We start from the raw sequence: 26691 nt of genomic DNA, 5'->3' as shown, positions 1-26691 counted from the left end.
ATGCAACACACATAGCGCCTTGCAGGAAAGAGAGTATTTCAGGCTCTAGGTGTCCCATTTATTGCCGGTGACTGTACAAGAGGAAAGAATAATTACCAGTAGTTTCGATGGAAGAATACGAAATATTTGATACAATGGCGTTATTGAATAGAAGAACTAAAATATTCCAAAACAGTATTAAGAGTGATTTTATAAAGAGGAAAACAGCATGAAAACGATTTGCGTGCAAAGGAAATTGGGAACGATGTATCAATTTTTTACGAACATAATCTGTATACTTTATGACCATTCAAAAGACACTTTTGTAAATATGTTGTAATATTGATATCAGTTTATTCTTTCTAATTTTTGTTTGTTTATCGAGTATTATATTCCTTGCGCGATTGTATTAATTTATAAACTTAACTCTATTCCCGGGGTGGATGATCCAACGTTGGAATTTTTCCGGCCTTGTATCCGCATAAAACGGCTCTGGGGCTCACTCGGCCTCAAATTAATGGGTACCTGGGAGCAACGTTGGAGGAGGGGTGGAGCATAAAGGCGGAGTGTGGTGCTGATCGCATTACCTCCAAAATGACCGAGATCGAGAATGTATGGGACCCTACCCCAACATCCCCTAAATGTGTCTTCAAGCACGGTGCTACATGTAGCTCTACCTTTTTTTCATAATTAAAGTGGACGTCTATTCTGGCATGATGGTGACAATTATTTGCGGCATACATAATTATCACAAAAATACAAACGCTTTGTGCACGTTAATATTAGAGCAAGGCGCCATTACAATATTTTATCACAACACATGTGACCCCCGTAATTACACGGCTTTGTATTATTTATCGACCGTTGCAAACCTATATATTCTGAAAGCACGGGATCTTACCTTGCAAGAAATTTGTTTTCCAGTTCTTGTTCCCTGCTCAGTTGCAGCTGTCGGCTGGGTTCAAAGAGGAAGCAAAGCAAAGTCAGGAAAGAGAAGACCAGAAGCATCTGGAAAAGAACGGATAAAGTTGATTAATTTAACCATCCAAGAATGAAATTGCTTATTGCTGTATGCGCAAGAGAGTATTACGTATATGTATAGATACCGCCATTTGCGAATAAGTAATTCAGATTTTGTAGTTACTAAGAACATATTACAGCCAGTGATAATTAACTGGGAGATATCAGACATTACCCCTCCACCTCCCCCTCCCCGAAAAAAAAAACACTGGCGACTCCTGATCTCGCGACGGATTCGATTGATTGATTGATTGAATTGTTGTTTTAAGTCCACTTTATGCACAGTAAGGCTAATCGGGACTGGACGTACAGTTTAAAATGGGATCCGAACCACTGTGCCATGTGCCTCCACCGGGTATCGAACCCGGAACCCCTTGATTACAAGGCGCTACGGATTCGAGTCCTGCCCAAGTTAGCTGTTCTCTTTTCTTGCGTATCTCATCGATTTTACTAATTCACAATTTACCTTCATCGTTGCAATAGCCAGCCTCCACGAGGGAGTCGTTGGCACCGCATGTTACGGCGCCAGGGGTTCCGGGTGTTTGTGAGTGTCCCTTCATCAATTTCATCATATCCTCATCTTCGCGATATACCGAAAGTGGCAGAAAAGCGAAGTAATATAAGCCAAATCAATCAATCAATCATCGTAGCAATTGGCCAAAACAGACAGGAAAGTCACTTACAGCAAGAATAATACAAAATACAAAATACGAATACTAAACATCACTCGTAATAATGGTTAATTTCAACCCGATTCAAATAGTCAGTAAATTCAATCTTTTATACAGTATTCTTGTCCGAGACGTAGTTCGACCTACATTGGTCGTTTGTTTTTAGTAGAAATTTCGATTGCTTCGTGTAATTAGTCTTTAATTTTTCTTAGTAGAACTGAAAACTTTCCTAATTAATTTTTGCAAAACGTTAAAATGAAAGCATCACAATTGCGCTGTGTAAATTACACAGTACTATGTTAACTGCACGATCACTGCCATTACATAGAACAATGACCTCATTATCAAGAATCACTTAACTATGTCTTAAGTGCTTGTTATTGAATAGAAATGAGTAAAAGTGGAGCGTCTGTGGAACGCACATATCTTACTATGGAATCTAGCACGTGCTTAGGAAATGCGCCACACACGGTCCACAAACGATCCACAATGTGAAGGAACCTTAAGGATGGTAAGAATCAAAATCGAGGCCTCCATGATGAGGTAGTGGTGATGTGGTCGCCTTATAATGAAGGGATCACAGTTCGATATCCGGTGCAGGCACATAGCGGTTCGGATCCCACTTTAAACTGTAAGTCTGTAGGTCCCAACCTAATTAGCCTATCTGTGCAAAAAATTGGCTTAAAACAAAGAATCAAGATTGATTCCTGAAATGGAAAGGTTATAGATCGTGTCTTCTAGTTATCAAAAGTTCTAGATTTGAATGATGAAGATATTTAATTACTTATAACTATTACCTCGCTTAATGAAATGTTTTAAAGAGACCTAACATTTTGCCTTTTGTTTCCAACCATAATCAATTGACCATAGTTGAATTGTCCTTCAGAAATTTCTTGCAAACAACAGTCTTTGAATCCCAAACACTTTTGCTTTTGGCACTTACAACGTTTACCACCTATAGTCCTCAATTATATTCTTATATTCGAGTACAGTGCAAAAACAATGGTGTTAAAGCAATACACACACTGGTGCCAGAAGAGCCACACCACATTTTGGCTAAAGTTTAGCACCAGTGGTGTTAAATTACCACAAATGATTGATTTTAATCAACACCATATAAACACATGAGGTTAAACTTTGAACAAAAAGTGGAGTGGACCTTTCAAGACCAATGCCAGTGTTGCTTTAACACCTATTAGAAATGAAGAGCATGATTTTCCTTTTCCCAGATGGGACGAAGTAAGCCCCTTGACTTTTGCTGTATATGTATTTTGGAGGTTAAGACAAGATACAAAACTTAACTTTTGAGTTGGAGAGCCCATTTGTAGAATACTCTATTTGCTAATTCTGGATTTGTCGGTTCTGCATTACTTAAACTATCTGTAGTTAACGTTGACAAAGAAATGATAATAGTTGTTATAATGTTGGTATACGATTGTACTACCTCTTCAACGGCACAAAATATCAACCAGGACCGCCATGGTAGCGTCGTCGCCTAGTAATCAAGGGGTCCCGGGTTCGATTCCCGGTGGAGGCACATAGTGGTTCGGATCCCACTTTGAACTGTAGGTCCAGTACCGATTAGCCTTACTATGCATAAAGTGGACTTAGAAACACCAAATCAATCAATCAGGAACTGAAAGATGTATGTCGGGTATACATTGAACAGGGACAGTAACGAAAATATATGCAGTATCCTAATAGGCTATAACCTATGCTACGAGAAACTTTGTGACGTTGCATAATTTATCTTGTATTCGTTTATCCGCTGTGAAAAGAGATAAGACTAGATCTTTCTTTACCAACAAGGAAGATACAAAAGATATGTGAGTAAACCGCTTCCGAAAGCGTTAGCACGCTCGAGGAAGGAAACAGAATATTGCCCGTAAGCGGAAGTGGACACGGAAATATTGTTCAGTGTAACTAGCGAAGTCTCAGGTACTCCAAAACTCGATGATTTCTTACACGTCAGTAAAAGATTTCTGTCGAGTATATCCGTGCTAAATTCTCGCCTTCCTTTCACCCTCTTATCGACTTTTATCTACTTGTTCTTACTTACTTCTTCTTGTTTTGATTATTTCTTTTACTACTGTTTCTCTTGTTTTCCTTTACATTCTCTTTCTTTCTCTTCCTTTTCTTCTTTGTCTCTCTCTCTTTCTCTTATTTCTTTTTCTGTCTCTCTCTCTCTCTCTGCATTCATTATTTTGTTTTCTCTCTCTCTCTCTCTCTCTCTCTCTCTCTCTCTCTCTCTCTCTCTTCATTCATTATTTTGTTTTCTTTCTCTCTCTTTTATTAAATTTCTCTGGCTAGCCTATCTCTGCACAAAGTGAACTTAACAATTAAATTCTTCTTTCGTTTTCTTTCTCTCACTCTCTCTTTCCCGATTACGTGTTTCTTGTTTATATTTCTTTATACGTAGCTAAAAACGTTTCCAGGCCTCCCGATGGCGTAGTTCGAACGTCGTCGCCTTGTAAGTATGGGGTTCTGGGTTCAATACCAAGTGGAGGCACTTAGTGGAGTGGTTCGAATTCCACAGCAAACTGTAGGTCCAGTTCCGATCAGCCTGTGAGAATAAAGTGGACTTCAGACAAACTTCCACACGTTTGTCCCTCTATGTCATAAAATATCAAACACATTTTAATTTCAAACTGTTAGATATTTCGGCTAAACCGATAGATTAATGGTAATTCTATCGTCTTATAATCAAGGTGTTCCAGGTTCAGTCCCCAGTGAAGCATATAATGGACTTACAACAAACTCTTTCTGATCGGAAGTCATTCTTTTTAGAATGTCCTTTTTGTCGTATTATATGCCCGGTCAGTTTATTTCAGTTTCTGCCTCGGAGTTTCTGCCTACCGTGCACTAGGTGCTGGCAAAATACATTGCGACTGCAACCAGGTTAAGGTGCCATGAAGTCAAACTATACGTGATACATTCATAGCCAGAATACAAATATTTTCTACTGAAGACACATGGTAAAGGAGTTTGATACTAGATTTTGAATAGTATCATTGAGGGGTATATCCATGGGTGTTCGCAGAATTTTTTTTCAGGGAGGGGCAAGCAAGATATTTTTTCCAGCCTCGGCAAACAAGGCACATTTACCCCCTTAATAGTGTTGTACCCTCAAAAAACATTGCTTCAATTTGAATTTATCATGTTCATGCAATAATTAACATATATTATTGTAACAGAAATGAAATTTTAAGTGTAAAATATAATTTTTCGTTGACTTTCATTTTCCAGGGGGAGTGCCGCAGCTTTCCCACCCTTGCCCTCCCCCCTTACGGACGTCCATGGGTATATCTGATATGTGTGTCTTCTTTATGTGCAAATTTTGTGTGTCAAATTCAAACGTTGAAAATCGTATCATTCTCTTAGAATATATTTGCAAAACAATATACGAAACTACTCCACATTGGCATGGAAGCAGTGTCACTAGTGTAAATCATGGGGAAGCCTGTAGGTCGCATATCTCCCGAGGTTCCAGAAATCTTGGCGATAGTATAGTCATGTGAATATGCATAGATATTAATGCCTGCTAAAACGTGAAGATAACAGTCGAGGAGAAAACATTCATTCCAATAAGGTCGGATTTTTTCAGCTCTACTGTTTTTGTCTAGCGTGTGGATTACATGCGGAAAGTCGTATGTTACATTTAGAAATAAGAGCTTTTTATATTAGACAGAAAATGAAAGCTCCAGAACAAGATAAGTACTGCATACGAATGTACACTAATGTATTTCCATTGATTATGAAATAGTTGGGAAGGAGGGAACGGGTGGACTAAAAAGCGCAACAAAGAGAAAACAGCGGAATTCTCTTCTTATCTCCCATAGAAACCTTATCTTTTTTCGAGCACTTCCAATTCCAGGAAATACACACAACAACGTAAGGAAATACCGTAAGACTCCGATTAACGAAGAAGCTGACAAAAAATTAGAAACTACCCTGAGCTGAGTAAACAATATATGATGTTTTTTAGACATTTGAAAAAAAATGTAGCACTATACTTCTTTTTTGCAAAACATACATAATGGATAACGGTATAGTACAAATAGAGAGGCTATATCTAAGAATTTACTCCCACTGGGTATATAAATAAATACCTGTTTTTTTTCTCCTGAAGAACACTCAAGACCCTTGAAAAATGTTTTCTCAGAATGTGCCTTCAAGAAACGGAACAATTGTTGAAAATGATTTCGTTACGAAACTATTTTCCTTCCACTGTCATTACTCGTGCAAAATGTATAGATAAGAAAAGGTTATAAAGTGACCCATTTCCAAAGAAGGAAATGTTGGGATTCCCGTTCCTTCAAATCTCCATGCATAAGTAACATATGTTTCTTTATCCTAATCTGAGTCTTACTATCATTATTTCAACTTTATTTTATATCCTATACAGCGTACATTCTCGTCAATGTGACGTTTCAGAGTTATAGTTGGGAACGTGAGGTTTAATTTCTAACGATAGCACCAAACTTTTCGGTGTTTCGGAATCGCAAAATAACGCGAATTATGCCATTTTTCAGAATAACACCGAATTTTGTACTTTAAACCAAAAAACGTCGCGAAATATGCAATATAAAGTGAAGATAACACGTCTTCTGAACCGCTACGAGCTCTGTTATTTCTAACCCAGCTGGTGGAAGTTCAATTCAAAAGTGATTGTCAGGCTTCATTTATTGCAGTTTGGCGCTTTAGTGTTTATCTTATATTTAGTAGCTGAAATAGTTTTCTAAATGCAAGAAATTTGGTCATTTCTCACAAAAATAAGTCTTAAAGTTATTTTTGTCATTAAGACTAAACTCTAAATTGTCTAGAACTAAAGTAATAAGAAGCCGTAAAAATGCATGGAAAAATAACACCGATTTTAAATTAATAACACCAAATGTTACCCCAAACCGCGAAAAATAACATCGAATTTCAATAAAAATAACATCGAAATTCAGGGGAAAATAAAAGGAAAACTTCACGTCCCTATACCATTCCAGAATGAGACAGACCTCTGTAAAATGAAGATGAGGAAGTGTCCGAGGAAGCGAATATCTACCTGATTATTTACGTGTAAATAGATGTTTCCTTTATCGTAATTGGAAAATTAGTCCATTAGTGGCAATTGTAAAGTTTGTGTAACGTAGCTGCATAATCCAGGATGAAATAATGTTTTTCGGGTGTTTGTAACACCGAAACGGAACAACGAAAACAGAAAAACACACTGAAAAATGTTGCCCTTATTGGACTCTATACGTTGTGAAAGTGTATGCAGTGACGCTCTCTCTCTCTCTCTTTATCTATCTCTGTGTGCGTGCCTGAATGTGTGTAACATTGAAATTTCTGTCAAGTATATCCGTGCTAAATTCTCGCCTTCCTTTCAATCTCTTATCCTCCTATATCTACTTATTCTCTCTTACTTCCTCTTGTTTTGATTATTTATTTTACTACTGTTTCTCTTGTTTCCCTTCACATTCTCTTTCTTTCTCTTCCTTTTCTTCTTTCTCTCTCTTTCTCTCTTTCTCTTATTTATTTTTCTTTCTCTCTCTCTCCATTCATTATTTTGTTCTCTTTCTCTCTCTCTCTCTCTCTCTCTCTCTCTCTCTCTCTCTCTCTTCATTCATTATTTTGTATTCTTTCTCTCTCTTTTATTAAAATTCTCTGGTTAGCCTATCTCTGCACATGAAAATGTGTTGAGACTATACTGAACACAACTCCAACTGGTTGCTGGGAAACAGCGAATCAGCTATAGTGCGCGTCAAATCTCCTGCATATGGTCTTGAACGGCTGAACAGCACCAGCGAATCACAGACGTGCGGCGTTGCCGTGCTCTCCGTGACAAGGCGTTTCGCTCAACCACGCTGTCTCTTTTCTGTGTGAGATTTCGACATGGCACCGCTGCAGTACGCTGCTATCGCCATATGCAGGAGATTTGACGCGCACTTTATCAGTTGAATTTTCTTTGACTGAGATCGGACATTTTCGAGTCACAAGGTACCGAACGTTGTGCGTTCTTGCAGTCTAGCGTGGCTCTAACGCTTGGAGCCAGAGCCAGTTTAAACTTCTATGGAGTTTTGTGTTGCCTTACTCATCTGTATGCTGATTGCCATTTTATATTTTCAGCTTATATTAATGGCGCAATGATTATAATTCTTTGTATATTGCCTAATTAGGATTGAGCCACAAAAATGCCACTTCACCTATTTCCAACCATACCGATACTTCAAAATTTAGAATATGTATATATTACAAGGTATACTTTTCCATTTGAACTACACGATAGCAATCTACCAGTGTTCTGCTTGAAAATGTCCATAATTTCACATGGAATAATAATTAATTCACAAAATCCGTGTCTTTCCTACAATCTTATAACCACGATAATGGAAACTTAACATTTTTCGTAATGTGGATGTAGCCTGTATATTCCACAAAGGTGTCACGAAGCGTTTTAGTATCGACCGGTATCGGAGATCAAATTCAAACCGGTATCGGCTCACCCCAAGTTTAATTTATTCTTGATAAGGAGTTCGTTTCTATAATATTTGGTCGAGTTTAAAAATCTTCAATCTCCTAATTTACTAATTTTCTGTTCTTTTTAAAAGGATTATGTCCCCTAGGAGAAGGGTGCATGTAGCCTCCACGCTGACCAACCATTATATTATCTTAATCAATCAATAATAACCAATAACAATGATGGCACTGCATTTATTCCTTCTACAATATGTAAATCGTGTCATCTCACCATTCATTTCCATTACAAATGATACATACTTAATGATATAACCTGCTCTTGTATGTTTTGTGTGTGTGTGTGTAGTTTATTCATGTAATATTAGGGGAAAGCAGTTTATGATATTTATATGATCATCTCAGATGGAAATTTTCCCTTTAATACTTCTGCATATGCTGTTCTTGGGCCCACCAAACCTCTCATCAATTCCAACTTTAAGCTAAATACGCTTTGAGCGTGGTCCTGTTCTGATCCAAACCATATCCACTGTGCCCAGGACCGAGATTGGGTGGAGCCTTACCTCCACAGCCCTTATGTGCTTTCAGGGGATGGCTTTTGACTTTGTTCTTTTTTTCCTAAAAGATAGGATATTTGGGGCACAAAAAGTTCTAATTTACTGTCGGGACGCGCTAGCAAGCGGCGTGGAACCACCCACTCTGGTAGCGACGCGCTGTTGCCGCATTGACCTACTTCAGGATTTTCGCGAGCCCACAGAAACATGAGGAAGGCTGAACTACTGCAGCTCCTTATGTTACACAAACCCCAGTTCCCCATATATCGAATAGACAAGCTTGCAGAAGAAGCGGGACATACGGTGGTCCGTCTCCCGCCTTATCATTGTATGTACAATGCAATCGAACTTATTTGGGCACAGGTCAAAGGGCTGGTAGCACAGAGGAACACTTTGCCACCTTTTTACACCGTCTAAAATTTTGCAATTGACAGAACAGGCTATCGGGGATGTGACAGCAGATAGGTGGCGTTCGGCTATAGAACACGCAAGGAAGATTATTTCCGAAGCATGGGAAAAGGAGGGAGTTGAAGAGCAGCAAATGGAGGATTTTGTAATTTCACTTGGGCGGGAAGACAACAGTTACAGTAGTAGCTCAGATGAAGATGTTCCTTTACCAACCAAAAATGAAGATGATCTTGGGATAGCGCCACTGCAATGGTAGCCGGTAAGCAAAAACAACTGATTCTTTAACTACTACTTCTGTTCTTTCATTCATTTTTTATGTTTTTACATACAGGTAGCTCAAAGCATTAATAACACATGTACCAAATGTATCATTAATGTTAGGCCTCCCCGATGGCGCAGTGGTAGCGTCGTTGCTTTGTAATCAAGGGGTCCCGGGTTCGATACCCGGTGGAGGCACATATTGGTTCGGATCCCACTTTAAACTGTAGGTCCAGTCCCGATTAGCCTTACTGTGCATAAAGTGGACTTAAAACTCCAAATCAATCAATGTATCATTAATGTTAAGGAAATCGAGCAATTGCCAAGCGTTTCGTTGTAATTTATTGAACTCTGTATTGCCAGAGCCTGTATTCTCATATAGCTCCCAAATTATCTCACTTCACACACCCACATGTGCCTCCCCGATGGCACAGTGGTAGGGTAAGTGTTGTCGCCTTGTAATCAAGTAGTCCTGGGTTTGATACCCTGTCGAGGCACATAGTGGTTCGGATCCCACTTCCAACTGTAGGTCCATTCCAGATTAGCCGTAGTGTGCATAAAGTGGACTTTAAAACACCAACTCAATCAATCAATTCACACACAATTGATTTGTTCTTGATAAATTCTTCTCCCTAATACAGTAACTCAGTTCTGTAAAATTCTGTTTTAGAGGTGAATTTTTGTAGGTTCCTCAAAATATAATTTAAAACCGTGTTAACGAAACGAAGTTGTAAGTAATTTGTTTATACGTAATTTGCCCTAATTTTCAAGAAATACATTTCATTTGTATGTTCTGAAGCTTCAACAATCGCGGCGTGACAAAGAAGGCAAAGAGAGGCGGCAAGAAATCAAAGGAGAACGATTTGCCACAGTGTCGTTCATAACACAAGACGCATTTTCTTTTGTTGGTAATTGTGATACAACATAAGCAAAAAGATGCCGGTAGCTGATGCTTGCAATGTACCATAATAAAAACACAACAAAGGTTATTTCAGTGAAGGTTTTCGGTTGCTGTGTAGAGCAGGAAGATAAAATGTTTCATGCTTGCCAGAATGTAAAATTCACACTGGAAGTTAACGTCAACCTACAAGAAACTTCAGATTCAAACTTCTAGATTCGTTAATTTATCACTTTACTACGGAAATAACATATATTAGCATACTGATACGTACGTGCTTAATTTCGCGCGGTTTTATTTTTTCCCGAGCTTGCCAACAGCTGATTAGCCTGTCCGCCTGTTTGTGCGAACGTGGCAACGCAGAAAACCTCCAGCCACATGGCAGCCAACGAGGAGACAGAATTTGGTCACGTTCTGGCGTTCTGCGTTCTGATTGCACGCCGCTTCTTATCGCGTCCGTACTATAGAGTTAATAAAATTTAATTTTAACTGTTACTTCTGTTATTGAAATGATTATTTGTAGACTGAAAACAAAAACCGAGCTAAGTGCCAAAATCTAAGTTCCGAGAAAAACAGGAAAAACATTGTCTTGGAAGATATCCTACAAGGTTAACATTACCGTTCTAGGCTTACCTCATTAGACGGGGCTTGTTTTGAAGGAAACACAGCCCACAATAACCTCCAAGACGTCCAAGTGACCACAAAACCAGTCACATGTCGCTTGGCACATAGCCCGTATTTTGATACACAACAGGTGGCACTTAGACCAAGGCGTATTCTTATGGCTAAAGTTTGAACTACTTGCAGACTGCATATCACATAGCCCGGTTTTTACCGCACTGGCATAGGCCCATAGCCCATATTTTAGCAATAAAATGGAAATCGATTGTTGTGGCACTTAGCCCGGTTTTTATTTTCAGTCTACATTTCATTGAATGTAATTGTATTTTCAAACGAGCCATAAGAAAAAATAAGCTGGTGTATGTTATATAAGCAGGGGCGGCGCCAGGGGGCACCCCCTTCAGCACCCCCTACGTTCAACTGAAACATATTGAAACAATGTTAGGTACTGATGCAACAGCAAGCACTAAAACAGATTCCGATATAATACATACGTTCCTGTACTGGCGGCAGCCTCTATAAAGATCAGCATTCATTTTTTAAAAATTTCGTCCCTATTGTTGTTTTGAATATTTCTTCCTTTGTTTCTTCAAGTGGTCTGTTTGGTTTTCGATAATTGCCTATAGCTTAATGTGAGTTGTGTTGTTGTTATTTTTTTGTTGTTGTTTTTCTTGCATTGTGGATAAACGGTTTCATTTTTCGCCTGCTTGTTCTTCCTCGCACTGAAGCAAAAATTTCAGCTGCTTTCAAAGGTATCCTGGCTATCACCAGGTCGTGCTCGGGAAATTGTATTTAATGCTAGTTGTAACGTGAAGGGTAGTTTTCTTGTTAGTACGTTCTATGTATTTGTTCCACGTAACATGCCTAGGAAACGTACAATTTCAGGCTTTTTCAAAAACTGTTAGGAAGAGGCCCAATGTTCACGAAGAAATTTTACAGTTCACTGCGATAGTGCGGCAGAAGGGATTTAACGGAGACGAAGTAGTTGTGCACTTCGCGTTTCGTCCTTAACTGGCAGACGGAAGGTACATATTAATGTACTATGTATTTTGTATCTCCATTGCTTACTATGAATAGGTTCAAAAATTGTTTTTAAAGGCAAGGATAATTTCATTTTCTTTCCACTACATAGTTCAATAAGACTGCAACGTGTATCCGAATGTTTACATTATATAACCACTTTCATGGCTTATAAGACTTAATACATATCATCCTGGGGGTGGGCAAGGGGGCTCAGGCTCCCTGAAAAATGGATGTCAATCTTTATTTCACTTCAGTCAGTAATTTAGGATAATCAGAGGTAGCGATTAGGGGTGCAGTTGCCCCCAGCTCTTGCTCTTTTTGCTATTTTTGCCCCCGCACTATGCTAAACCTTATCTACCAAACTGCCCTTGCCCCCCCCCCCCCCCCCGAGTTTTGACACCTTGCTCCCCCAGTTTTGAAAGGTTGCATGCTTGTTTCATGTTTTCTCTATTTTCAGCATCGCATCCCCTAAATTGCTTTCCGCACCCCCTCAGCACCCCTAGATGATTAATCCTGGCGCCGCCGCTGTATATAAGCAAATATACTAGTTTTCAAATTTATCTCTCTTTCGGCTTTTTACATGTTTCTGATTTACAAGCACCCACACATGTCATTCTTCACTTTTTTTACCTAGAGAAATGGCAAATTTCCCCAAAGGTTAACGGTGACGTTGAATAACATGTTCCCAACGGAAACAAGGCAATCATGCTACTCCTTACGTGACCTGCATGAAGAATTTCAGCGTTAGGCCAACAGATGGCAGTAGTTATGATATCGGACGCTTCCTCTCGCTCACAAGAAACGTCAATGGAAGTATCTTCATATTGCGCACGCTTTGGTGCACTTAAAACACATTATATCCAATTCCGGATATTGTCTGCATCTGGGGGCCACGATTACTCAACCACCCTCGTCTTTTCATCTCGTCTGAATTGCCCTTTTCTCGGAATCGTGTCGTTTCATTTTACGCGTTGACTCAATTTCATCTACCAGCTCCGCGGTGGAGCACAATGAAGGCAGTCTTGCTGCCTCAAGTGTGGACAAACATTGCTTATAATTCACCGCCTCGATGCTCCCGACGACAAGTCTATGAGTCAACCGTGGGTGTGTTTTCTTGCTCCCCCAGTTTCTCAGAAAATTGACTCCCTTTTTTTCTACTCCTCTTGCGGACCGCTTATGTTTGTCACTTCCGTCATACTTAAGGTTAGAAGAGTGCATTGTGCTAGAGCAGGTAACGTTAAAAGGCATCACCTTCAACAATTTTTCTCTCGAAATTGAGAAAAATAGAGTAAATTTGAAAGTTGTAATAAAGGGTGCGAAAATCATTAAAGACTAGTGGGGGGAAGGAGTAAGATCTTCAAACACACAAATATATATATATATATATATATATATATATATATATATATATATATATATATATATATATATATGTATGTATATATGTCTGTGTGTGTGTAATATATATAATTTTTTATGATATGGGTATTTATAATGTTTTAAGTATAAAAGACAATTAATTACTAAATATTTAAAGAACATTATTATTAAATACATACAAAGAAATTAATTTGTTACTTTTACATGCATAACCGATATTTATATACCAGCATACTAATGCCTTTACTAACTGATTAAAGATGTCAATAAATTACAAAATAGTTGAAATTGTTTTATTATGTATAAGCTTTTGTTTAGTTTTTGATCTCTATTATAATAAATGAATTAGAATTTATAATTATATTTGACTTGCATTCTTGTTTTACTTTTCTTGTACGCATATTGTATTGGTGAAGATATGTTAACGTTAACTTCACAAAGAAAGAGAGAGAGAAAGCATACAACACTCATAACCAAAGGTGTGCCCAGGATTTTCGAAAGGGAGGGGTTATTATATACTTCTTCTTGGTAGTCAGCCCTCATTTTTTACTACCTTTGGCGTTCCTTTTTTTTTTTAATACTGGGTCAAAGAGGGGTTATAACCCCACCAACCTCCCTTTGGCACGCCACTGTTCATAACACCACTATTTTCTGTGTTTTCGAATTCGATATTTTTCCTAGTAAAGTATATTTGAAAGCTAATTGCTTATGTTTTGTTGCTATAACAAAAATTCTCCCCATGGAAAATTTGGGGTGAATTTTTGATTGCTGGTGGTGGGAAATCCCCTGACCCCCTTCAGGATTTCGCACCCTTGCGATAATTTTACCTTACTCCACAAAATTAAAAATCACTGGAACTACTGGAAATAACTTCTTGTGTGCCTTTGCGAACCGCTCACAACAATAGTATATTTCATTTTTTAAAAAAAGAAAAATTATCCATTTTGAACCGTAATTGATATATTTCTATAGTTTACCCCGCAAATGGCGTAAATTGCTGCGACAGATCTAATCAACTGCCTTCTAATGGATAACAGATTCACTAATTGCCAGATATTTCCAGTTATTTATGTGATGAGTCCTTATCCCTTTCGTCATATATTTGGATTGAATACTATGTTAACACATATTGATCACTCCAAATTTTTGTGCAACATTTGTCGAATGAATATGTATTTGAATATTTTACGTCGTTTTTCTTCTTGTGTAGGTTAATCACAACGGTGAGAACAAATGGTGTGATTCATGCTATATTAAGTGAGGGGGTAAACACACTGAAACATTCGTTTCCCAAGGCCAATGTAACGTGATATATATTCTACACTCTAGACGATATTCCACAATATTGAAAAATATCGTCTATGCGATATCGCCTATACCACAACACAAGAAAGTTGCTTATTTTAAATAGCGATACCTAATGTTTTATATCGTCCATCCCTACGTACCGTACAATACCTACAGGGCCACGAAGGGTGACATTTGTCGAAAGAAAGTGTTAGGTGAAGCCATTAAGAATTGTTTTGCCATTTAGAACGTTGGTTAGCATTGTCCCAACGCATTATCGGTCCAGAAGGAGGAAGGGGGTTAAATGTCCCCTCGGTAAATCAAATGACATCCTTAACCCTCCCCCTCTCAGCAAACAAAAGAATATAGACAAATAAATGCTCTTTTATGTGGTATATTGCTAGATATTCAAATGTTACTGCCTTCCCCCTTATGTGTCTCACTTTGGAGGAGGGGGTTTGGTCACTATCCCACCATGTGGTGTGAGAATTTTGTCATAACCTTCATTTTTATTTATAACTATCTGCCGGATGATACTTGGCCGGGATATCTTATATCTGTGTGCATGTGTGTGTATGTTGGTACAATCACATGTTAATAAATGTGATATTGAAAAAAGTATTTTCACAAGCTAGTCTTTGAAAATAAATAAAAATTCTTAAATGTGTGTCTCGGTGTCTTCCTTGCAGCGAATTCATGGCCCTTGGTGTCAGGCTGTGCCCAACACCAACGCTATTTTCTTGACGAGTGTCACATTTCTAGCATCAGTTTCCTGACGTTCCTGAGATTTCAAAGAGGGAGATTTGCCAGCAAATGCCGATGCCTTGAATTCTGAACCAGAATTGATGTTTTAACAAAGAGAAAAAAGCACAACACTTTCTGGAACGTAGTTAATCCTTGCGTTGGAGGCGAATTCGTCATGAAGGTGAGCAATTTCTGGAATTTGTTAATGACGTGGCACTTCTGAGTTCGCAAGCAGAGAACGAAATGTTGAGAATTCTTTCAACCAGCAACAAGAACAACTCCCGTTCTAGCTACGTGTACTTGCAATTGCAACATTTTTTTGCCTCCATTGGTCTTCATTTAAATCGGACACAAATTTGAATTTTGTTTACATTCCGTCGCCTCTCTACCTCCTATGGGTAAGCAATATGACGAATCTGAAATATGAGCTGGTGAAGAGTGGTGGCGATTTTGACTTCAGTCCTTCAGCTTCCCACTCTTTCCCTGCAGAACTGATAAGGTGTCGTCCTATGTGTAAATCGAATTGCATAACTGTTCTGTTGAGTCGCGACTATCAAAGCAAGTGCGCATAATAGGAGTGACGGCTACGATTGCTGGCGTACGCAGGATTTCTTTTCGGAAGGGGCTAGAATAGTAAGAATGGATAGTCCATAGCTGCTTTCTAAGGAAAAGGTATACACGATAAGATATTTCGTATACTTCGACTTTCCACTCTCAAAAATAGGAATCTGGTGTAATTTTAAAGAGCGGTTATATTTTCCACTCTGTTTTTTCACAAGTTCGTCACTGCTTTTATTTGAAAATGTTGAAGCGGGCTATAGCCCCATCAGCCCCCTTTTGCGTAAACCCTCACAGTGGTTGCCAGTGCAAGGAGAAATTGTCTTTCATCCACTTCGAGAGGGTTCTTTAAGGAATAGTAAGAACCATCACGAATAGCAAGCACAAAGCGAGAATAAACAAAACAACAAACGTGTACAAGAAAAATGCTGATATTGAATACGACGCTCTTGTTTCGTGCGTGTTTCTACCTGTCTCCCCTTTCGATTTTGGATTTGTCCACTCTACTTTGTCCGTGGTCGAACAGTGGTTTTCAGCACTTGAGGTACCATGCTACTTTATTTCCAGGAAGAGAAACATAACGAGCACTTAACGATGAAAGTCGTCCTTAAAATTCAAGAAAAGACATACATGAAATAAAACAGCCACATCTCACATTCACTGTAAATCATTGGTGGGGTAGATACCTAAAGAAACGTTCTACTGTAAAAACAAGCGGAATTATGAAACAAACCGAGTTTCTGCATGCCGATTATTATGAAAAATATTGTATGCTGTTAGCATTGCGTTATATATTGGTCAAAAAAGTTTATTTGATGAACGCCGGACAAGCAGAACGTGTCATTTTAAGAGGAAATATTGTTTGCTGAAAATAAGAGCGTTGCTCACTAATTTGCTTAGACTTTCGTTACACCTTTCAATACTTTTGCAATTTTTTTCAGAATCTAGGAGGTACATTTAGGAGGGTTAAAGGTAATTTTGGAGCAAAATTACCATTAAGGTGGGCATTTGTGAAAATTCATAGAGGTGTTGGGTTGGGAACTACCTCTTAAATTCACGAAACTACTAATGCTTCGAACAAAAGTTCCTTAAAATGGCTGTGGTACGAAACCACACAGTGAAGCGGAGGGGGGAGGTTGCAGTTATCATAATCAAATTATCTATCATCATGTTTAATAGCTTTGTAACATTACACGCGAGGATAGGGAGTTTGCCAGGAGGGGGTTGTCGTAGGCTAACATTAGCGTGTGGAGTAAAACGATACCGAGTCATTTTTCGTCGCTTTTTTCAAGTTTTGTCTAATCGCGACGATGAGGATGAGTGATGATTGAAATTGATGAGGGACACTCACAAATAAACACCCGCGCTCAGGCTGTGACTCAAACCCGGGAATTTCGGTAGCGAGATTTACCTTTATGATGAGTAAGCGCAAAATAGAACTAAAACAATATTATAATGTTATACGTATATAGTGCATGCAAAAAAATATTTATTCCCTGTTATACTAAGAAAGTTCCTAATATAAAGAGAAAAATATGGTTTCCAAGGTGATAAATCTTCAGCTTGATAACTGAAAACTAAAATTGGTAAACGCTGTAAGTGCCACTATAATTCAAACACCGTTTTCCACGTTAAACTGATGTGCCGTGCTTGATAATGTGGTAAAAGTGAAAAGTGGCTGGTAGCCCTCTAAGTAGTTCAAAGGACGCGTAAAGAGATCACTAGTGTGGACGTTCTTACGGGTTGATGTGTGGAACGATTCGATTTCCCAACACTTTCGCTTTTGGCACTTACAACGTTTACCACTTTTAGTCCACAACTCTTTCTGGGGAGAGGGAGGGGGGTTATTCTAACAACTTCTGCCAATGTATAAGTATAATCCCTTCCTATCACACAGCCTAAATCAAAGCTTTTGTGAAAGTGAGCTACTTGAGAACAAAACAGATAAATCAGACGGTGTCCGTGACTGTACAAGTAAAGAGGCTGGAATTGGGGTTCTGGGTTCGATTCCAGGTGGAGGGGGATTGCAGTTGCGGATCCAGAAAATTTCAAGGCCCCAAGATAGTAGAATTATTTCCTGCAGTCGCTTGCTATAGTTCTCGCCCTATCGATCATCAATGGCCAAAAAATATATATCTAAGTTTTCTTTTTTGTTTGTTTTTTATAGGCTACTAGCTGATTACCAGGCGTTTCCCGGGTATTTATTTATCCCAATCTTCTATTAGACAGGAAAATAATGAATTTTAACTATAGTGTAAAATGTAACTAATTATATTTACAGGTATCGAAAAGTATAAGTACAGTATTCAAATTATAAAACAATCAAATGTCTCGAACTCCTGGAATGATTTGGTGAATGTCACCAATTAGCTTAGCGACCCCGAAAACTATGGATTCCATAGTAATATCGGTCGTTTTCGATTATTTTTACATGTCACTCCTTCCTACCCCCACCCCTATGGGTGCCAGGAGTGTCTTACCCCCAAAGTATTTCTTTTCAGATTGTAAGTCATATGTGTACCAAGTTTGGGTGAAATTGCTCCAGGCGTTCGAGAGTTATGCCGGAACAAACAAATATACCCACCCATACACATACATCCATCTTTATATATATAGAAGATAGATGTCAACCAACATAGATATATACATACATAACATGCATTTTTATATATATACACGTGTAGATATTGTTCACACCAGCGTAAACTTGTGCAAGTGAAGGAAAATGAAACAAATATGCTTGTATGTTGTAATATTCTACAATGTTTCTGTAACTTTTGGCTAATCGTAAAGATCAGGATGAATGGTGATATGGTGAAATTGATGAAAGGATAATCACAAACTCACAAGCCCCAAAGATGATTATACAGACTGTGAGTCCAGCCGACAAAGCATCTAGTCTACAAAAGGCATACTACGGTGAGTATTCATCCGAGAAAGAGGAATTTACTCTAGATACGGTTACAAAATAATATGACTGCAGAAGGGTTTGCTTTTAGTATAGGTGTGCAAGTCATTTTTCTTAAATGATGTCGTTGTAACGTAAACAAATTATTCTCAACATCCGCGTGAGCTACGAATAGTTATTTGGCCAACTCGCAACATCAGTCTAGTACAGGTTTGATAATCGGAAGTAAAAGTATAATGCTCCCCTGTGCTTTGCACCACGCCGTGAAGGGGTATAGGAGGTGCGGAGTTAGGGCCCAACACTTTCTTGATCACGGCCGAAGGTGGGGGTGATGTGATCAGCGCCAAGCCCCTGGTCGCCTTTAGCCCCAGAGTTTCATTCTAACTCTCTAGCCTTCTTAAACCCGAAGGTTCATGGCTGCATCAACACAAGTTTTCCCTCATCTGTCCCTATCCTGGGCAAGACCAATCCAATCTTTTCCATCCTTACCGATTTCCTTTAAGTCCATCTCAACGTTATCCCTCCATCTTCGTCTTGGCCTTTCTACTGGTCTCTTGCCATCAAGTTTCCCAACAAGAATCCTGTAAACTCTTCTTTCCTCTCCCATTCGTGCCACATGGCCTGCCCACCTAAGTCATCTCCAATTTATACGATCCTGGGTGGGCGCCGGAGCCGCATGAACAGCTGGAAAAAATCCCGGTTCTCCCCCGCTAAGTATCGAACCCAGGTCTCTCGCATGGTAGTCAAACGAAGTACCACGGAAGTACTATATTTTAGCGGGTAAGATATTTTGTCAGTTAACTCCAGACAGACTCAACGGGGGGGCGGGGGCATGGGCTCAACCATAAATCCACTTTTGTGGTGGTTCGAATTCACATTTAAACTTCGATATCAGTACGAAAATAGCATTGACTTACAACAAACTTTATCTTGCACTCTATCGTATTACTCTCCTGTCTTCAAAGGAAAACCAAGGAATAAGCCCCGAGAAAAAAGCAACTTCGGATTAGAGACTTCAAGCCGCTAATGCTATTGTTGCAAGCTTGTGTTGGTGAAAACGAAGCAGGTATCTTGGAGGGGAAATTAAAAATTTAGACAAAAAAAATCATTACGCGATGTCGCTTCACTTATAATTAGTCAGTTGGCCTCGCTCCAAAACCAAGAGATCTCTTGCAATCCTCTTACGCTGCGCATATTTAAACAAAAAGTAACATTTATTTACTCACATGAACTTATGAATATGAGGGATTATGTTCACAGGAGGCAGAAGAGAAATGCCACAATTTCTAATGATATCGTTTCAAGTTAGGAAGCAATGAAAAAAATGGTACAACTAGACTTTTTCCTTTTTTTTCACTATTCTTCTCTAATACCGCCCGCATTAGCTGAGTGGTTAGCGCAAGATATGTACATTTATTTTACAATATTTTCATGTCTATTGTCATCGTCTTTGCGATTTACGTAAAAACGTAGGAGATGTTATCAAACATTAAAAGTTATGTCTGGTACACATCAAAAAATCGAAAAATATAACTATGATATTTATTAATAAATAAAAATATGGCGCCTCTTGGCTATTTTTAACAAAGTTTTTCGTTCTTGATGTGTTTATGACATACACTTTCGCTGGTACTTGATATATGACTACACATGACTCACCATATCACATTTTCAACAATATCTTGCAAATTATCTTCTTAATTTATTAACATATCATGTAGAAATATTTCACCACACAGCCTTAGTGATGTTTCTTAATCATCTCATCATTGGGTGTTCTGAATGGCATAATGGTAAAGTCGCCGCCTTGTATTCTAGACATCCCTGGTTCGAAATTCGGTGGAGGCACATTGTGGTTCGCATCCCACTTTAAACTGTAGGTCCAGTCCCGATTAGCCTTAATGTGCATAAAGTGGACTTAAAACACAAAACGTAACCAACTTAAGATCCCACTTTTAAATTGTAGATTCAGTTTCGATTAGTTTATTTTGTGCGCCCAAAACAAAAACTAAAGAACTATCACTTCGTCGATATTTCGCCCACAAAATATCTTGGCAAAATGTACGTATGTGTGTATATGTGTGTGTGTCTGTGATGGTGTGTGTGTGTGTGTGTGTGTGTGTGTGTGTGTGTGTGTGTGTGTGTGTGTGTGTGTATTACAGTTATATTTGTGTCGCTTTTCTGTGTCTAGATTAGAAGCGACGTGAAGAATGATGGTTAGAGTAAATTGATGAAGTGACAACACCCATTTGATGTAATTTTTATAATCATCTCTTTTTGAATGAAAGTATACCACTGCATAATTTAGTTCGTGCTGTTTCCTTGGGGTCAAGAGGTCATTCTAGTGAATTTGAGTACTTAATCATTGGGGACACTCGAGCACTGAATTTCCAACAGACAAGCTGTTCGCAGTTCATTGCTTACTAAGATTAACAGCATACCGTGTTTCATTGTTCTCTCATAATGATACAAGAGCTGGGATAAACAAAGGTTTCTTTCCCGTTGATTCTTGGCTGGATTTAATTAACTCTTTTGGTGTCAAAGTTTATCCTTTTCTACTTTTAAGTCTGAATATTAGCATCTCCCTTGTACTTGTTTCCATAAGACATTTTTCGTTGTCTCTCGAGACCCCTATGGAATGTGTAGTTCTGCTCGTCGTCCATTTCCTTTTATTACATAGGCCTACCAGCTGATTACCCGGCGTTGGCCGGGTATTTATTTATCCCAATCTTGTATTAGATAGGAAAGTAATGAATTCTAACTATAGTGTAACATGTAACTAATTAAAGACTAAAATTGGTAAACGCCATTTTCCACGTTAAACTGTGAAATGTTCCATGCTTTATAATGTGGTAAACGTGAAAAGTGGCTGGTAGTCCTCTAAGTAGTTCAAACGGCGTGTAAAGAGGTCACGAGTGTGAACGTTCTTACGGGCTGATGTGCGGTGCGGAACGATGCGATTTCCCAACACTTTCGCTTTTTGGCACTTACAACGTTTACCACTTTTAGTCCTCAATTGTTGAATGCGTTGTTCAGGAAAAAAACAGTCGTACAAAATATTTGACATCTTGTCAATCGTAACATATTGTCATTCAGGAAAATGGCAATATGTTACGCAATAAAGAGACCAAGGAAGATGTTTTTTTAAAAAGGAGAAAAGAAGGAATGTAGGCTGAAAAACTAGTCAATAAAGGAACCAGAAAGGAATGTTTTTAAAAAAGTCAAAAAAGGGAATGAAAAGGGGAGAAAAGGGAAGTCAAAACCATATAATCTTGTTGGTGGAAGATATATATATATATATATATATATATATATATAGAGAGAGAGAGAGAGAGAGAGAGAGAGAGAGAGATATTATAACAGGTGCGGCAGTGAAATGGGTGATTTGGCAACCCTGGAAATTGCAAGTTACGCAAGGAATCAGAAAACGGGAGTGGTGCCATCTGGACAACAAACCTTTGCCATTGACACTGATATCGGTGTTTAGAGAGATGGTGTCGTGGACCGGCGAACAACGCGCTTTTGCAGTGAAGGCGTTTTACAATAACGCTGCGCGGCCACGTAGCTGTCGTTGTTTTTGTAAAGCGACTTCACGGCAAAAGCGCGTTGTTCACCGGTAGTAGTATTGATGTACGCCAGTGGCTGTTTGTGCCCTCGGGCGTTTAATATTCGCAATTCATTTGTATGTACTTAGAACTAATTTGCACGGGTTTTAATTAATTTGCAGGTACTTAGAATTCATTAGCAAGTACTTAGAGTACTTTACATTTATGTATTTGCATGTTTATAACTTTTTATGAATATATATTTATTTATTTTATGAAAAATATGTATATAAAAAGTAATTAGAGGTACTAAACGGTATGCATATGGTTTTATATTCATTACTGCAAAGTATGTAATGTATAAATCGATAATATTAATGTTTATAATATTGAAAATAAGTTTTTATGGTTTATGAACCGCTATGAACGGTGTTAATGGGTGTAGGTACAGGTCCAATTACGATTTGGGACGGTCCCGGTATTTGAACCCGCGATATGTAATGTTATTAATTAGTACTATGTAATAATGTATGTTATTATTGTATGAAACACGGTGGTGCAACACGCTAGACAGAAGACGGTGAACTCCGCGCTCCGCGCTGAGGGTAGACGAGAAAGGAATTTGGGAGATATGCGGTCAAGGTCAAATGACGTCACAACGTCAGGACAAAGAAGGAACCCGATTGACCAATCAGAGAACGCGTCGGTAGATTTTCAGAACCGGTTTTTTCAAGGTTAACCAGTACGCAAGAACAGGAGAAAGGTATGCAATGCCGTAGGGCAGGGGAGGGATTCAACCAGACAACAAAGGATGTCTGGAAATAAGCAGCAAGGGTCAAATCTCTGAAGCTATGCGGTTTCCGCCGCCAATTAATATTCCGCTCAGGTTTGCCTCCAAGGCACAGGACGCTTTAGCGCAGGTTTTTTTTTATCTGTACTATGAAGAAGGGAGAGCTATTAGGGACGGGGCCTACAGTTTTCACCATTTGCTTTTATCACGGGGTAACGAACCTAGGACCCTTTGATTATTGATTTAGGTAGTAAATGTATGTTACTGTGTGCTATTTAACTTAATTTTTAACTTATTATTTTACAATTTTATGTTAATTTTTTTACCAAAATAACACTATTTGTACTATTCAGGCAACATTTTTTATTAAATTTTGGACTCGCAAAGACATTTTTTCAACTTTTAACTTATTATTTTACAATTTTATGTTAATTTTTTACCAAAATAACACTATTTGTACTATTCAAGCAACATTTTTTATTAAATTTTGCACTCACAAAAAACATTTTTCAACTTTTAACTTATTATTTTACAACTTTATGTTAATTTTTACCAAAATAACACTATTTGTACTATTCAGGCAACATTTTTTATTAAATTTTGGACTCGCAAAGACATTTTTTACAACTTTTTAACTTATTATTTTACAACTTTATGTTAATTTTTTACCAAAATAACACTATTTGTACTATTCAGGTAACATTTTTTATTAAATTTTGGACTCACAAAGACATTTTTTCAACTTTTAACTTATTATTTTACAACTTTAAGTTAATTTTTACCAAAATAACACTATTTGTACTATTCAAGCAACATTTTTTATTAAATTTTCACTCACAAAAAACATTTTTTTCTACGTTTAACTTATTATTTTACAATTTTATATTAATTTTTTTACCAAAATAACACTATTTGTACTAATCAGGCAACATTTTTTATTAAATTTTGGACTCGCAAAGACATTTTTTCAACTTTTAACTTATTATTTTACAACTTTAAGTTAATTTTTTACCAAAATAACACTATTTGTACTATTCAGGCAACATTTTTTATTAAATTTTGCACTCACAAAGACATTTTTCTACTTTTAAGTTATTATTTTACAACTTTATGTTAATTTTTACCAAAATAACACTATTTGTACTATTCAAGCAACATTTTTTATTAAATTTTGGATTCACAATGACATTTTTTCAATTTTTAACTTATTATTTTACAATTTTATGTTAATTTTTTTACCAAAATAACACTATTTGTACTATTCAGGCAACATTTTTTATTAAATTTTGGACTCACAAAGACATTTTTACAACTTTTTAATTTATTATTTACAATTTTGTACCTATTTTTCATCTAAATAACACTATTTACACTATTCAGGAAAGACTTTTAGTTACATTTTCGGCACACAAAGTGTGTGTTCTCAACTTTTATTTGTTTATTTCTCAAGTTTAGCCTAATATTTACTCAAATAGCACGATTTGATCGTGTCTTTTATTACATTTTGGACACACACGCACTCTCACACACACACACACACATCCACACACACACACACACACACACACACAGTGAGAGAGAGAGATTTTTCAAAGTTTACAGGATTATTCTCCAAGTTTACTCAAATAACACAATTTAAATGTGTTTTGAATTATATTTTGTACACATGAAGTGTGTTTCGTCAAGTTTTACCCGTTTATTTTACAAGTTTAGGCTTAATATTACTCAAATAACACAATTTAATCTAGTCAGGAAGGATTTGTTATTATATTTTGGATGCACAAAGAGATGTTTTCAACTTTTTTACTGATTTTTTGCAGGGTACGTATTAATTTTTATTTATTTTGTTTTGTATACATTTACAAATTTTTAACTTAGAGTTTAGTATTTATTTAAATTTTTTCAAAAACACTAAAAAAAAGTACTTTTAGCTAAAATGTAAGCCACAGAATATATTATTATTATTATTATTATTATTATTATTATTATTATTATTATTATTATTATTAGGGTTTACTGATTTCCACTATGCTATTTTTGGTTCTGTATTTCTATATGTATTTATTTAGGTCCGGTTACGCCTGCTACGTAGGAAAGTTTGTTTATTTTAGAGTTTGCTGAGTATTTTGTTACTTTTATACTAGGTAAAGTTTCCAAAATATATCAGGTAGGGCTCCATCCATATACTTTTGTTTTTGCTGTTTGGAGATGATGCGATCAGCACCACTCTCCATCTGCTTTTTATTTTATGTACCCAATATTATTTTGAGGCTTAGTGAATTCTAGAGCCTATTTATGCAGGAGAGAGGGCTTGAAAATTTTGATCTCAGACAACCCACAACTATTTGTCAGAGTATTTTAAAGGATATTTTATACTTATTATGTGCCACTAGAATATCAAAGCTTGCTTAATTTTTATGTCTGTAACGCATTTATTGTATTTCTAGCTAAGGCTTACTGAATAAAGTACACGAAATGTTTAACATTTCAACTATTTGCTTTTATACGAAGCCAAATTTTTAGTGTAACGAAAATTATTGTGTGTCTATAAAGACTGAAATGCCTTTACCGAAGGGTCCATAACTGGACGCTTACGAACATTGTTCCTTTTTTTTTAAAAAAATATAACCATTTATCAATATATTGACAATTCACAGGACAAGACGAAGTTCACACACGACTGACTATATGGACCATAGGTTCACTTGCTAAATGTTGTTTCTATGCTAGAAGAATAATTTAGCCTTATAACCTTTTTTCAAGGTATTTTGGAAGTATTACTGGATTTTTTTGGGTGCATCAACACTTGGGTTATTTCCATTTGGTTTATTATACGAGGCTACAATCACTATCTGAACACTGAAATTCTCTGATTGAAACTAAAAGCTTAGGGTGTAACTAGGGACTTAGTATGTATAGCGACAATTTATAGGACAACATGAACCTTACAAAGGATTACAGGTGACGTAGGACCACATGCCAGAGCTTTATTAATCTGCAAGAAGCAGTTGCAACTAATGCTATGAAGAAATGAGGTTGATTTTTACTGTTTCACAAGAATGCTACTTTTTATACACCCAATATTTGCTTTTTCAAGTAACTATTTGTACCAGAAGCACACAGGTCAACTCTAACTACACTTCGATTTATATAAATGTGGCAAGAACTATATTTCTGAGGAAGTACGCAAAAGCAGATTACCCGATTAAAGTATCTGAAAAACAGATTTTTCTATGCAAGTATATTTTTATTGACTGGATTATTTAACAGATCAAACAGAAAGACTGCAAAATTCATTAAATGTAGTTCTATAGTATAGGTGGTTTCAGAGATATAAAAAGAACAAATATAAGATTTCGCTTTTTTTGCTTCTGAGGCTAATCGCGACGCTAAGGGTAAATGGCGAGGAAATGTAACGGAGGACAAACAGTCCCAAAAGTTATGAGCTGCATGTAAGTTAATACCACAGAGATATTACAGTAGGTGTAGGTTCTACCACCAGAACTTTTCTATCATAATAATACTGGTTATGCTGTACTGTTAGCTAAAGATGCTGATATTTGAGAAACTTAAAAGCTTACT

The 26691-nt window shown here is 37.3% G+C and overlaps 1 protein-coding gene across 1 annotated transcript in view; it reads right to left on the bottom strand.

Moving 5' to 3' along the window:
* The window catches only part of Ilp7 (Insulin-like peptide 7), a 62187-nt gene that overhangs the window by 14904 nt on the left and 20592 nt on the right, over positions 1-26691 (bottom strand). Inside the window, exon 2 of the mRNA XM_083127064.1 lies at positions 881-987. Within this exon, the coding sequence (XP_082983190.1) occupies positions 881-987 (107 nt within the window). The remainder of the gene's footprint in view (positions 1-880; positions 988-26691) is intronic.

This window comes from Lepisma saccharinum, chromosome 1, assembly GCF_977018435.1.
Source record: "Lepisma saccharinum chromosome 1, izLepSacc3.1, whole genome shotgun sequence".
NCBI lineage: Eukaryota > Metazoa > Arthropoda > Insecta > Zygentoma > Lepismatidae > Lepisma > Lepisma saccharinum.
Note: the sequence above shows the minus strand (reverse complement) of the source record. Positions and strands in the feature narration are given on the sequence as shown.